At 59.5% G+C, this 14033-nt stretch overlaps 5 protein-coding genes and 1 non-coding gene across 6 annotated transcripts; 3 read left to right on the top strand and 3 right to left on the bottom strand.

The window, feature by feature from the left end:
* Positions 1-473: 473 nt before the first annotated feature.
* Positions 474-1565, top strand: DCS_02087 (37S ribosomal protein rsm22; the record flags this gene model as incomplete). Its single annotated transcript, XM_040799416.1, has 3 exons — positions 474-539; positions 604-789; positions 861-1565. The coding sequence occupies 3 exons, from the start codon at positions 474-476 to the stop codon at positions 1563-1565; spliced, it is 957 nt and encodes a 318-aa protein (XP_040660299.1).
* A 350-nt stretch (positions 1566-1915) lies between these two features.
* Positions 1916-3067, bottom strand: DCS_02086 (NIPSNAP family protein; the record flags this gene model as incomplete). The annotated part of the gene is made up of 2 exons (XM_040799415.1): positions 1916-2400; positions 2464-3067. 2 exons carry the CDS (start codon positions 3065-3067, stop codon positions 1916-1918), a joined length of 1089 nt encoding a protein of 362 aa, XP_040660298.1.
* A 5943-nt stretch (positions 3068-9010) lies between these two features.
* On the top strand, positions 9011-10074 carry DCS_02085 (osmosensor protein; the record flags this gene model as incomplete). Its single annotated transcript, XM_040799414.1, has 3 exons — positions 9011-9145; positions 9208-9498; positions 9559-10074. The coding sequence occupies 3 exons, from the start codon at positions 9011-9013 to the stop codon at positions 10072-10074; spliced, it is 942 nt and encodes a 313-aa protein (XP_040660297.1).
* Positions 10075-11143: 1069 nt separating this feature from the next.
* On the bottom strand, positions 11144-11711 carry DCS_02084 (mitotic spindle biogenesis protein Spc19; the record flags this gene model as incomplete). Its single annotated transcript, XM_040799413.1, has 2 exons — positions 11144-11506; positions 11574-11711. 2 exons carry the CDS (start codon positions 11709-11711, stop codon positions 11144-11146), a joined length of 501 nt encoding a protein of 166 aa, XP_040660296.1.
* Positions 11712-12287: 576 nt separating this feature from the next.
* On the top strand, positions 12288-13185 carry DCS_02083 (uncharacterized protein; the record flags this gene model as incomplete). The annotated part of the gene is made up of 2 exons (XM_040799412.1): positions 12288-12716; positions 12793-13185. The coding sequence occupies 2 exons, from the start codon at positions 12288-12290 to the stop codon at positions 13183-13185; spliced, it is 822 nt and encodes a 273-aa protein (XP_040660295.1).
* Positions 13186-13564: 379 nt separating this feature from the next.
* On the bottom strand, positions 13565-13678 carry DCS_t13. The gene has a single exon. It is a non-coding gene; the product is annotated as a tRNA-Leu (tRNA).
* Positions 13679-14033: the final 355 nt, after the last annotated feature.

Raw genomic sequence — 14033 nt, 5'->3', positions numbered from 1 at the left:
TCGGCCCAGCTCTCTCCGGTTGCCGCGGAGCCTTCGACGATGATGCTGGCCAGAACGCCCAGCCGCGGTGGGCGTGACTTCTGGGTGGAATGTAGAACCGTCCTGTAGGAAGCTGTATAAAGAAATGCCTATGCAGCTTCCGTTGTCCAAAGTCGATGGGTATGCTTGCGCACAAGTCGTGGTGAGTGCGCGTGCGTGGGATGGGATGAGTGCAAGTTTGCATCGGCCGTGAATTCTTCACCATTTCGTTGCCTCGCGCGGCGGCAGGCACCATCAGCGCGCCCCGTAGGCGCCCCATAGCCGCCCCACCACACCCCTAGCCGCCTCGAAACGACACGAGCGGCTACTCGAGCCGACGTCACAACTTGGCCATCTTTTTCCAACACCCTTCACTTGTGCTGCATGGAAGCTCTTCTCGTCGTCCCTCCCATGCTGCCCGTTGCCGTCCGATTGGAACCCCGCCTCCCTCCGACATGTCCGTCGACATCTGGCCGCCCATCTCTGCCGAAGAACTCAAGGTCAAGGAGGCCGAATCGTTGGTTCGTCCCCCCCCATTCTCGTGCCTCGGATGGCGGCAGTTGACCGAGGGCGAATGCTCACCAGAAACGGGAGCTCGCCTGGATCACGGCCGAGACCATCGACGTCTGCCATGAACTCAAGCACGGCCTCGAAGACTGCTACGCCCTCCTCGCGCCCATAGACCCCGGCAGCACCCTCGTGATGAGCACTCACCGCAACGAGAGAGTCAAGGGCACCCTCACCCGCGTCGGCACCCGCATCGTCAAAGGCGTCCGTTGCCCCGTTCCTCTCCTCCGCGCCGTCCACGGCACATGCTGACGGGCCATGCTCCCCTCCGGCAGACGCTCAACCTCCAATTCCGCACCCTTCCCTCCCAAGTCATCAGCATCGCCCCCGAGGCGCCCATCCACATCCACGCCCTCGACGAGCTGCACACCCACCTCACCCAGTCTCTGGACCTCCTCGCCCTCACCATCGCCCGGCCGGCCTCCTTCGACAACGACGCCCTCGCCCTCGCCTCGACGCTCGCCCTTCTCGCCGACTCGCTCGCCGAGGCGGCCGCGCTGCTCAAGGGACCGCCGCTCGCCTACCCCGACAACTCGTGGCTCGCGAGCTCCTGTCCGGCCCATCACTTCGTGCCGCCCCTGCCGTCGAGCGTCAGCTTTCACGTCACCCTGCAGGAGAGCAACGTCGTGCTGTACCTGCGCGCCCTCGAGCCCACCGACGCGCCCCAGCATTTCGGCACCAAGCTCGGCCTCGCCATCGGCACCGTCCGACGGCTCGAGCATGACGAGATGGACCTCATCTTCCCCTACAGGCCCCGCGGCGATGGCAGCGCCGAGTCGAGGATGGGCAGTGCGAGACACTCGCCCCAGCCTCCAGCCTTGGGTGACGTCGAGCAAGTCTTTGTGCGCGAAAAGATACGCATCGAGAGCGCCGACCCGAGCCTCATATCGGTCTACTCGAAGCTCGGATTCTTGAGCCACATGCTGGACCAGGCACGGAGGAACCTTGCTGCCGTCATGGGCGTCGAGCTGGAAGACTAGCAAAATGCCGCAGACGGCATGTGATAGATACCCCGAGGACGGAGACGACGCGACGAGGCCAGGCGCCAAAGTGCCGGCAAGTAAGGAGCGCGTGCCATGTACAGTAAGAAGCGTATCGGAAGCCTGCTTTTTTTTGTCTTCGTTTTTTTCTTTCCTTTTTTGACAACAGGAAGAGGGATACTATGTAGACCATGACTTTTGTGCATGCAACTTCGACCTCGGTCAAGTCTCTGTCGTGCGAGCTAGGCATGTCGCGCTTCGCCTCCGGGCTCGAGGGGAGAAACGCAACGAGCATCCGTCGTCCACCTCTCGACTTTGGCGGCGGGTCCGACGGAAACGAAGCGCGAGGCTTAGGCCACGGGCGACCAGGGCATGGGGATCAGGATTCTCGACTTCATGCTCTGGATAAGAGGCACCGTCTTGTGAACCGTGTCGCTCCAGCCCTCGACCGACCAGCTCTTCTCGCGGCGCTCTCGCCTCTCCTCGAGGTTGGCAAACTGCCAGAGGTGGTGGACCGTGTTCAGGTCTCCTATCTGCACGAACCAGGCGCCGACACCCTCCATGACCTCCCGGCGGGCCTTGAGACCCCTACGCCAGTGCGTCTCCCACTCCAGGAGGTTGCCCGGGTGCAGCGTGTATGATCGCAGCTCGAAGACGCCGCCGAGCTGGCGCGGCGGCGTCGTGGGCCAGAAGGAGAACTCCTGCATGAGGGAGATGTTCTTGGACTTGATCATCGTCTTCAGCTTGGCGTCCATCTCGGCGTAGCCGGGTTGGTGCGTGATGGAGTACCGAGACTCGTGGTAGCCGGCGTATTTTTGATATTCCCAGATGTGAACTGGCGCTCGTCAGCATGAGGCGTGCCCGGGGCAACAGGGGAGGGGGGACGGCCGATGCCTACCAAACGTGTCGCAGTCGCCAATCTCGGTGCGCCAGCTGCCGACCAGATGCACCTTGTTCTCCGTCGCGTTGGCCACCCGAGGGTACCACTTGCCGACGAGCTCGACGTACTCGTCCACCTTGTCGGGCTTGACCTCGTGGAAGACGATCGAGTGCACGTACTTTCCTCGGGCCAGGACCTGGCTGAAGCTCGCCTGGATCTGCGCGTCCATCTCGCGACCCTCCTTGGTACCGTAGATGAGGTTGGTGAGGGCGCCCTGCTTTCGCTCCGTCTCGTTCTGCTTCGCCTCGGCCGTCGCTCCTGCATCGATCTTGGGTGAGCCTCGACCCGACTTCTCGGACGAAGTAGCGGAGGATCGTTGGGCGGCCAACGCACGTGCTCCTCTCTCCCTCTGCGCCTCCGCCTGCTGCTCTCGAAAGGCCTTTTGCTTGCCGGCAAAGGACTGGACCGCCGACGGCGAAGGGTTGATGTCCCCCATCGAGGGGGTTTTGGACTGTCGAAGTGCCGTCGCGCTCAGAGCTCGAGCACCGACAGCGGCACCGGCACCGACGCCGGCACGCGACACGACGGCCGCGGCGCGGCGGGGGAGCGTTCGGCACAGCATGGCGAGGGCGTCGTCGTCGTCGTCGTCGTCGTCGTCGTCGTGGCGAGGTTGCCCTTGAAGAAGCAGGACTGACCACGGGTGCTCGTGAAATGCGCAGACGAGAATAGGTATCGAGGCAGGTACCGAGGCAGGCAGCGAGGCAGGCAGAGAGGCAGGCAGAGAGGCAGGCAGCGACGCGGCAGACGCGGAGAGGCAGCTGGTTGGTTAGGTGCCTTGGGAGGGCACGGCAGACGAATGCAGGTAGGGACGATGCAACCCAATCTCTCACCCCGCACGCTTCGGCGAGGGGTCACGGTCAGCAGGATATGCAATGCTGAGGTCAGAGAGTGACGTGGTGGGAGGGAGGATGCGTGCTTGTCACAGGTCGACGGCGATTCTGGGCTGTGTTGCTCGATGGATGAGGGTGCGTTGCTGGTGTGAGGAGAAGAGAGAGGAGCGTCGTGGAAGCTGAGGAGCTAGGAAGGTAGCTTGACAGCACTGCTAAGCTATTGCTACCGTTCAGGCAGGCACACGGCACTGTACCTGGTCACTAATAGATCCAGCAGTAGGTGTACCTGCGCAGGTACCCACGCAAGGTACAATCGCATGTACTGCCTGGTACGCTACTAACATGCGGAGTGTACTTTACAGTATACCGAGGTACAGCACGGATACAGGGACCCGACAAAAGTAACGATTCAGTTATGGTGGCGCCACTCGACCGAATTGAATCGATGTTTTTGTCGCCCCACTGTCCGGCTCACCAATTGGGTCGTAGCCCAGCCTCGCGAAGTGACTCTTTTTCATTGGAGAGCCACGGATAATAATTATTTATAATCGGCTGTCCTGTCGGAGCCGCCTGCTCATATGCCGCATCACCAATAGCTTGGCTTGCATTACATACATGTACTTGTACACACCTACTTACATGTACACCAGCAATGCACTCGCGTATGTGTATGTGTGTATGTGTGTATATGTATGTGTGTATGTGTACGTGTGTATGTGTTAATGTGTGTATGTGGTATGTGTGCAATAATTATGGCGAAGGCGGCCACAGTTCCATGCTACCGCACTCACATTTCTATACGTCACATGCATTCCCACCAAGCGGCAGGTCGCAACATGACACATCTTGGCAACCATCTTGTCGTGACCATGCTGCGATGACAGATGAGCACCAGCGAAAAGGACAGTGCCAAGTACATGTGCACATGTCCCCCAAATGAAAAGATAAAGAAAAAGGATAGAAATGCAGCACGGGAGCATGCATCGCGTGGCACTGTAGCAAGCTCCGCCGGATGGCATGCAAACTGTAGTGTGCCGCACCATGTGTTGGGAAAACTCAACACATCTCGATCCCGACCACATGCACAAGCACCTCTAACATCGGTTGCCATCATTGGCCTCGGGGTACGCGGGGCCAGCTTCTCGCTCTGCCTCCTTGCGCTGAACAAACGCGCCGTTGGCCGTGGTTCCTCCCCATGTAGGCAAGAGTGCTCAAGCGACACCCTGCCATCGGGGCGGTGTTGTGTCACGGCAATTGCCATGGCGTGGCGAGCGATCCGAAAGGCACAGCAGCGAGTGGCTTGGTTGGAATCTGTTGGCGAAGCCGCGAGGAGATGCAGATGGTGGGAAAAAGGCGGTTCGGAAACAGTGAGGAGCAGCATTGCCATGCAACAACGTCGGGGCGGCGGGCATGATCATGCTGGGCCGCCTAGGTTGTGCAGGAGTTTCAACCGGTTCCTGCACGAATGCAACGAGCCCCGCCGCTCTGGGCACCCATGGTAGAATGCAGCAGGACGGCACCAATGGCCCGAGTGAATTCTCTGCGGATGCTCCGAGCTCGAGCCGCATCATCACACACCATATGGGAGGATGGCTGCCATTGTTGGCGTTTCAAAAAATGCAGTCTGCTTTGTCGCCATGCCTCGACGAAGCCGGCGTTGCCTGTTGCAGGATACCCGCTGGGGATGAGGACTAGGCTCGAACACCAGCGGCGAACAGGCCGTTCCAAGGGTTCCTCGCAACGTCTGTGTGGGTGTCATCGAATGACAACATCGGAACGGCTCCGTCCGTGGCCGCGTCTCGGCGTCTCGTGCGTCGGCATCCGTGTCGGAGAGGATTCCATCGTCGGGGACTGGGTTCCTAGGCCGGACACGTCGTGGCTGGCGTCAGGGAAGCCCAGAGCAGCCTGTGGGGGTTTTGCCGCTGTTTGACACGGCCGGCAGACCCTTCGGAAGCTCGGTTCGGACCCGTAACAGCTGTTGAGACGTGCCGGCGGCGGAAGGGGAGGAGTCGAGTCTCGTGGCAACGTTTGGTGGGGGTGACGATGGATGGAGGGGATGCATGTTCGCCTGTTCGCCTGCGGGCAAGCGTCTGCTCCGAATGGTGGGTGCATCTGCCATGGCGAGTGTCTGTGGCGCTAAACGTTCCAAGACCCTGCCATGGATCGTGGGTGTGGCCCGCCAGATGGTGGGCGGCGGGCCAAGAATCCGCCATGAAACGTGCAGCCTTTGCAGACGTCGCAGGGGTCATTGCTGATGCCGATACTACCTAGGAGGCTCCGTGCGTGTGCTCTGCACCTATTAGTTGTATACTGTACTGTATGTACGGAGTACAACTGCTGCAAAAGAGTCTGTCCAGTGTACTCCGTACTCTGTACTCTGTACTTGAACTTGGCATTCCTTTAACCCAATATCATCCACGTATTCCTCGCACACAGTGTGCACCAACGAATACCAGGTTCGTCAATATACCGTGATGCCTTCCGATTCGCCAAACCAGAGGGGACATGGAACATGACCACGGCAGTGCACCGCAAGGACACAGCTGGACAGCATCTTCGGCTCGTCGGCGGCGCCTCGTGCCTTGGCAGAAATGCCTGTGTCTGCTTCGGCACGGCAGGGCAGGGCATGCGTGATCATCGCCTGCCTACACATAACGCAGGCCGACATGTAGCCATGGCGAGAAAGAGAGGGCACCTCGCATCAACCAGAATGACGATTGCAGAGGTCCCTCGTCGACGAGGAGCTAGTTGGCACTGTACTTGCAAGTACGTGCCGGTGGCGGGGGGGGGGGGGAGGGGGAATACGTCGGATCGCCGGCTGCCAAGGGGTGGATGGGAAAGAGGTGGAAGCTTGTTTGCCTACCATCAACACCTCCGCCGTCGATGGTGTGGTCGGGTGCTGCGATCGGCGGCGGCTAGTCTACTAGGTAGTGAACGTGATGCCTCCTCGTACCTTTGACACTACGAGGTACGTAACTGTCATTGGTACGCAACTGTCATTGGTACGCAGCTGCCATTGCTGCGTCGAGTGGCGAGGCAAAGGTACAAAGTACAGCTAGTTGCGAGGTGGTGTGAGGGTCGGGGCATGTAGAGGTGACGGCATTCCTCGGCGAGGCAAGAGCAAGTGCGATGAACTGACGGGTCACTGATGAGTTGATGACAGGCCAGCACGGAGCAAGAGTGGGTGTACAGTGGGTACGGTGGTCCTCCGCAAGTTCTCCGTACTTACGTGTACCGGCACTCCGTGCAAGTACCTGTACACCCATAGGTAGGTGTGCAACTGGTTGCAAGTTCTGTAGTGGTACTTGAAGAACGTAAGTACTGTACCGCAGGTCATGGTACACACCACGATCGGCAGGTTCCTCCCTCGACGGCCTCCGTACGGCACGGCCTTGCGCAGGCACGGTAAATATCAGGACTATTGTATCGGCCGCCCTCCATTCCTGCCAAGCATCACCTCGCAACGCTCGTGGCGCCCTCTTTAGAGTTTCCTCCCCAGCCCTCGGGAACAATGGTCGCTGGGCAGGCAGACGCTCATCGCCGGCCTCCAACCCGCTCGAGGCTCGTCCTCGCCTTGCTGCTCGCCAATGCTTCCTGCCGTCCTCGGCGTCCAGCCGCGTCATGCAACGGAACCTCATCGCACGTGGGCAGGGGCCACCGGGCACAGCCATGACGAAATCGATCGGAATAATGCCGCAAGGACCGTCGGGGCAAGTACGTCTGTCCGTCTACCCATGGTCGCTGCACAGTACCGTCGCATGTACTCTGTACCTCCCGAACGTATCTGGCCATTGCCGTCTGAATCGAGATCTGCAAGGCGAGTGTGCCACTCGTGAATACAGTACAAGCAAGGGTACCTTGGTGTACCGTACATGTGCAGTAGTTACTGCAAGTACTTACTCACCAACTTACTGTACTTGTACTCCGTACTTGCATGTACAAGTCTCCGCACTCCCTACGGAATTCCTAGCAAAGGATTGGCCACGAATCGGCGCCCCTTCGCTACCAAACCATGACCGCCTGCCCACACCTGCCACAAGGAACGAGGCGAGCCCAGGCTGCGGCCACAATCGCCCTGCAGCCACGCCGCGCCACGCCAAACACAGACGCCAGCGCCACCGGCCACGGCCACGCCAACCCAAACAGCGCCTGCCTGCTGAGGCGCACTAAAGAATTGAGTGGGAGGTGCCGCCGACCCGGCGGTTTCACCCCCAACGCGCCAGGCCCCTACCCCCTCTGCGTCTCTCCCTCTCTGGATGGGCCACCCTCCAGGCCACCTTGCCACCCTGATAGGTACGGAGCCTCGCGGGCGAGCAGATCCGGCCCCGCCCTGCCTAGGTGCCCATGCGGGTGCGCTGCAAGTAAGTTTGCCCACTGTACTCCGTACGTACGGAGCACATCTGGTAATAGTGCCATGCTTCGGTGCCCAACGGCGCCATCCACCAAGGGCACCGACCGTACCGTACGCCTACGAGGATCCGTCCTTGTAGTCATGGCTGGTGAGAATGCTCGCACTGCGGGTACGGTACGTACTTGTGCACGCATTGTTCGCCTAAGTACATACTTTCGGAGACGTGGGGTGGTGCTCCGTAATGTGCGAGCAGTACGGAGTACGGAGTACTTCTACCAGGAATAATAGTGCTGTACTTGGATCCTTGGTACTGTGTACCCGCAGTGGTCATGTACTTGCACCTACAGCACACCTACATGTACTTGCAGTGCGTGCGTGTACTACAGTACATGCAAGTATACTGTACAACTAGGCGTAGTTAGGTGTCCTGTAGTGGTACTGTACTAGGTGCACTGTAGTTGTACTGTACCAGGTGCACTGTAGTTGTAATGCTGTGTGTGCACATACTTGTGCATGTTTCCATGCCGCGCCATGTGCTCCGTTGAGCCAAGGCTGTACATGTACTTGCCGACGGGGTGGCCGGTACCTGCTAGCACCTGCAGGAGAAACGGCTCGAGCACGTAGTCCCGGACACGGCTGCATGTACATGTACTTGCACCTGCGTGCTTGTACACCTACTGCCGTATTCGTTAGCATCTACGTGTACAGAGTACGACGACGAATGTACGTATGCAAGTACAACTATGTAGGCAATCCCGTGTCGCGGATGACCCGAGAATCCACTCTCTCTCCCCCCTCCCCTTTAACGCAACTCGAACAACTTGACCCTCCTTCCCCGGATCGAATCCAAAACGCTCGAGTTCATTTTCTTCCACCTCGCGCCCTTCACTCGCTCGAAACGAAACACCGTCGTCCATCTCGTTTCTGTATCCTGCCTGCATCACCAGCGGCCTTGCCGAAATCCTGTCGCAGCCCATCACTCTTTAGCCACCCATCCCCGACGTCCCCCGTCGTCGGTCCACCTGCCCGGGGCTCCATCACTCACCCCGTCTGGATCCTAGACGCCGTCCTGCGCGACCCGACGAACCGTCCTCGATCCTGTCCTGTCGCTGTCCTGTCCCAGCCGCTCGGAGCCGGCTTGGAAAACGCACTCCCGCCTACGAACAAACGACCTCGTTCGCCTCGACGCTCGCCGCAACCTGCTCGCCGACCTTCGATCCGCCGACGCCGCTCCGGCAACAAGCTCCGGTGCTGATCGGCCGCTCCACGCCTCCCTGACAGATTGATCATAGAGCCTCGGGTCGACTACCACACAGACTTCCTTATGCCCTCCTACGGCTCCTTTCAATCCTCGTCGCCGAAAAAAATGGAGCATTCGCAGTCGTACGGCCGCAAGGGCGTCCAGATGAGCAACATCCTCGGCGATCCCTTTGCCCTCGCCACGACGTCCATCGGCATGGTACGTGGTCCCGCGTCGCCTTGCCCTCCTCGTCCTTTCCACCCCGGCTGACCGTTCGCAAGCTCGCCTGGAGCATCACCTTCATCGCCTGCATCGTCGGCCAGCTGCAAGCGACCAACGACAACCAGTTTCCCACCTTTGCCTGGTGGGCCGTCGTCTACAGCCTCTTCCTGATAGTCGGCGTCTTCGTCGTCGTCGCCAGCGATTCCGTCCACACCTATCACGTCGCCATCACGGGCTACCTCGCCGGCGGCATGGTCCTCGTCACCTCGTCGGTCAACTCGCTCGTCTACTCCAAGGACGGAGCGCGCGGTGCCGCCGCCGCCGGCTTCATCCTCCTCTCCATGGTGGTGGTGCGTTCGAGCCCGACGGACCTCCCTCGCCGAGCGCCCCCTTGCTGACGGCACCGCCAGATTGTTTGGATCTTCTACTTTGGCTCCACGCCCTCCTCGACCCCCCGCGCATTCCTCGACTCCTTCTCCCTGACCAAAGACGCGGGCAACCCGCACTCGCAAGCCTTGAACGGCTACGGCGGCGCCGGCCGCCCCGAGACGTCGACGTCGGTCCAGCCGCCGCAGATGTACACGTCGGCCCAGCTCAGCGCCTTCGAGAACCCGTCGCCTATGATCTCCTCGTCGCATGGCGGCACCGGCGTGCGCGCCTCGAACCTCCCGACGCTCGTCAACAGCCCCATACCCCAGTCGCAACCCGGCAAGACCAACGACGCCGAGGTCGTGCCGCCGACCGAGTACCCCTACCGGGCCAAGGCCATCTACAGCTACGAGGCCAACCCCGAAGACGCCAACGAAATTTCCTTTGCCAAGCACGAGATCCTCGAAGTGTCCGACGTCAGCGGCAGATGGTGGCAGGCACGGAAAGAGACGGGCGAGACGGGTATCGCGCCCAGCAACTACCTCATCCTGCTATGAGACACGTCATGAAATGTACATCTTCGGAACCGAAAGAATGCGTCACGCCTTTGCCGTGCGTCGGGACGGCCCCCGCCGGCCGCCACCCTCGACGCGGCATCGTTATATTGTTCGCCTTTAATGTCTTAGAGTCACGACTCCGGGAATATACTGTCTTGGGCATCAGGGTCATGTATGGGTTGGAGTACCATGGAATGAATCCCACCACCGGCCAACGAAGTCGGATGCGTCTCGTTTTGTTTTCCCGCCACCTTCCGCGGGCCTTTTGTTGACATCATCTACCATGCCTGACTTTTTCGTCTTGCGTCTTTCCTTTTTTTTTTAAATGTCCGCTTTCATTTGTGCGGCAGTGTTGAATTTTGGGACGACGGCTAGCGCACGAAATGTTGGGAGAGACCCGTCGCGGACCTCGTGCACCGTGCAGGGCGGTAGGGTTGTTTGATAGTAGCGGGAGACGGGCCCTTGGTGCCCTGGTAACGCAACGCGTCTCTCCGTGCGAAATACATAGCATCGAAGATGGACATGCTGAAGATGACATGTTTGCTACGCGGCGCGCGAAGCTGTCGTGAGGTTGTGCCAGTATCTGGGCTAGGGTGCCACTAGAAAGGGGAATCCCATGGGATGCGTGCGGGTGAGGGCGAGAAAACGACAGGGCCCGAACCCGAACCCGAACCCGCATGTACTTTGCACGGCACCTGCGCAATACTCGCCGAGTCGTCGAATCATCTGGGCCATGGTGGGTGAGAATGGCCCAGCTCGTAATGTTTGGCTCCCTCGCAAGCACGAGACCGCTAGCACGAGCGAGATTCGACAAGACTCGAGTCATGCGGGATGGCGTCCATGGGTGCAATCATCTATGCCGTTTCCATCTTCCCGATTCGCCATGGGCACCCAAACGGAGGTGCTTGGTTTGGTGTTCATCCGGCCGATCCCATGCTGGTCGTGGAATCGGCTTCTTCGAGGGCCGTGCCGCGAGGATTCTTGAGCCTGATTTGGAGGCCATCATCGCCATTGCGCACGCGAATTGGCAAAGGCAGGGCCCAAGAATTGGCACCCATGCTGCCGGTTTTTAGATTTCAAGCCGCTTTCTCAATTCTCTTTCCTTCTGAAGAACCTCCAACTCCAGCCTCTCCACGCCATACCGCAGGGCATCTCTCCGTTGCCGCACAGCTTTGGCGCGGAGCTTGTCCTCTCCGTGAAGCTTCCGAGCCTTGAGCTTCTGCGCGGCGCTCCTCGCAGCCTCCTGACCGGCGGGTCGCGCCAGCCGGCCTTGCTGCAGCCCAGCTCGAGCCTTGAGCGTCTCGATGCGGCGCTCCTGCCGCTCCGTTTGCGCATCGGCCCGCGAGAGCAGCAAGGAGATGTAAGGGCTAATCTCATCCCGAAGAGATGCTTCCGCAGCGGCGAGGGTGGTGTGGGATACAAGTTCGTAGTGCTGCGCGGCAATCGAGTGTCAGCGTTCCGAGGCAGCTCTCTCACGCCGCCACGAGATGGGAACCTACGCGGACCGTCTTCAGCACCTTGACGAGGCGGGGGAAGTCGGAGACTCCATTGTCGAGTGTCTGGACGGAGGACTCGAGAAATTGCAGCGAGGAGCGAAGAGAGGTGACGCAGTCTGCGTAGGAGGCGCTGGAGGACATTGTTGCCGTCGTCACCGTGGCCTGCTCGGCGAGAGGGGTCACGGGTCTCAGTCCAGGAGCGGAGGCGAGGCGGTGCTCGTGCTTCGTAGGCAGTTGATGGGCTCGCACCTCGCAAGAATTCTGCCCTTTGCTGTCTCGTCACGGAAGAGACGGGAGGAGGTGAAGAGGAAAGGGGAAAACGTCACGATAGTTGGAGCTTGTTGTTGTCAAAGGTGGGGTCCTGGGGTGTGAATTGGCGCGCGTCAGGCACCCAGGCACTAGGCGAGATCCAGTCATCCGCCGCCGAACCAAGCACGTAATGAGAATGATCGGGCAGCCCTCCCTTGCTGGCTGAGACCTTGGCCTCCACCCTCGCTCGCTCTCAACCCCCCTCAGGCACATCGTTACCCCAACATTTTTATCCACATAATACCCAATGTCCCATCCCCTTTGTCTTACCGTTGGACTTGCCCTCTGGCAGGGCCCTGTTCATGATTGACCGCTCCTTTCGGCTCTCGTCTGGTCAGCGGCTGCACTCTTCGCCGGTCTCCCGTACGCTCGAGGGAAATTCCTCGCGGCGGAAGACCACATCCCGGCATGGCGGCGTACGGCCCAGCGACGGATGGAACGGCTTCCGAGATTGGCGGCTACAGATTGCGCTTCCTCAACGACGAGTGGAACGACAGCATCTCAAACGGCGAACCATTCACCTTGCGATGGAACTCGTCCCTCACCAAGGATGAGTCCACGCTGGAGCTTTTCAAGGTTACATATCCGAAAGAGGGCATCGTCTTGTACGAGTTGGTGTCAGACCTGACCGGTGCGTGCCTTGTCTGCTCCGTGACGTCCACCGACTTGCCGGCTGACGGTGACGTAGACTCGATGAGCAGCGCGTCGTGCGTTTGGACACCCGACGGCCTGGAACCGGAGTTGTACACCGTGTGGCTTTCCCACGGTCAAGATGCGCACGCAAACTGGACAATGTCCCCTCCTTGGATGCCAACAAACTCGTCGGGTATAGAAGATGTTTGTCTCCGTTCTCTCCGTTTGCTTTCCGTTGCACATGTCCCAACGACTGCACTGCCTGTTCATCTCTAACCAGGGCAAACGCAAGACAAGCCGACATAGATTACACTGGGCGGCACCCATCATCATACCGGTAGTATGCCTGCTTGTTCTTTACGCCATCTGCCTGACAACCTGCTTCGTGTACCGCCGCCGGAAAAAGGCAACACGGGAACGGGATGAGGCGACAGCTCACCGAGAGGCGGGCCGCAACAATTCGGTTGACTCGGCCACCACCGTCCTCACATTCACCGAGTCGAACGCTGAAGAGGACAAAACAAAGTCCGGCAGCGAGAGCTGGATATTCCACAATTCATCCGCTTATGAGTCGAAAGTCACGGTGGGGGGTGTCCCGGAAACGGACATCACCGAGGTCAAGGTCGGAGAGCGTATGCGTCATAATGATGGCGCCATCGGCATTGGCTTGTAGCCGTGGCATAGGACTTGCATAGCCTGTTTGGAAAGGTTGTGAGAAGGTGTATTATGTCATTTGGTGAGTAGAGTGCCCTGGAAAACGTGGGCGACCACTTTGCGTGGCATTGGTCCGATGCCAGCGTCGAGGTGTAGGAATGACGACATGCGAGGGAGCAGGCGGGAAGCTCGTTGATTGTGCAGACATGGGTCGCTGCATGGCGAGTCTCATCGCAGCATTGTTGATCATGAAGGCTACGCTTCCGTTTCAGATCATTCCTACCTTCATGGTGCCATCCAGCAGCTATCCATTTCCATCACCACCAAGTACTTTACTTGCTTGGTTGGATTGACGGGACGTTGCGATACGATGCAAAAGCCATGGACGAAACAAAAATTGACAGAACGGGGATTCGAACCCCGGCCACTTTCGTGAACGGAAAACCACTTTTCGCAGTCAACGAGACTTTTGCTCTTGAGACCGTCGCCATAGACCACTCGGCCATTCTGCCTTGGTTTGTCGAACCGTGCTGTTCGCTATTTCGAGGTACGGAATGAAGTTGGTGATGAGGCAGGCTAGAAGTAGACGGCTGCCACGTCGTGATTGGTCGGGCCACCGGACCCGGCCATACAATCTTCCAGCTCCTTCCGAAGCCTCCCGGAGACAAGCGGCAGGTACGAGCGGGGGTCTAGCACGCAGGCAGGAGCACCATCGTCAGCTCGCGACCTGCAGTAACTCCGGCAGTGAAGCTCCCACCTCATGCAACACCACGACGCAATATCGCCACAACTCGAAGCGACACTTGCCGTTCCCCCACCCTCGCCAGCAGTCGAATCGCATCTGACGGCACCCGCCCCGACATAACG

This window comes from Drechmeria coniospora, chromosome 01 (genome assembly GCF_001625195.1).
Source record: "Drechmeria coniospora strain ARSEF 6962 chromosome 01, whole genome shotgun sequence".
NCBI classification, from domain to species: Eukaryota; Fungi; Ascomycota; class Sordariomycetes; order Hypocreales; family Ophiocordycipitaceae; genus Drechmeria; species Drechmeria coniospora.
The sequence above is the reverse complement of the archived record's forward strand: the minus strand, read 5'-3'. Positions and strand labels throughout refer to the sequence as shown.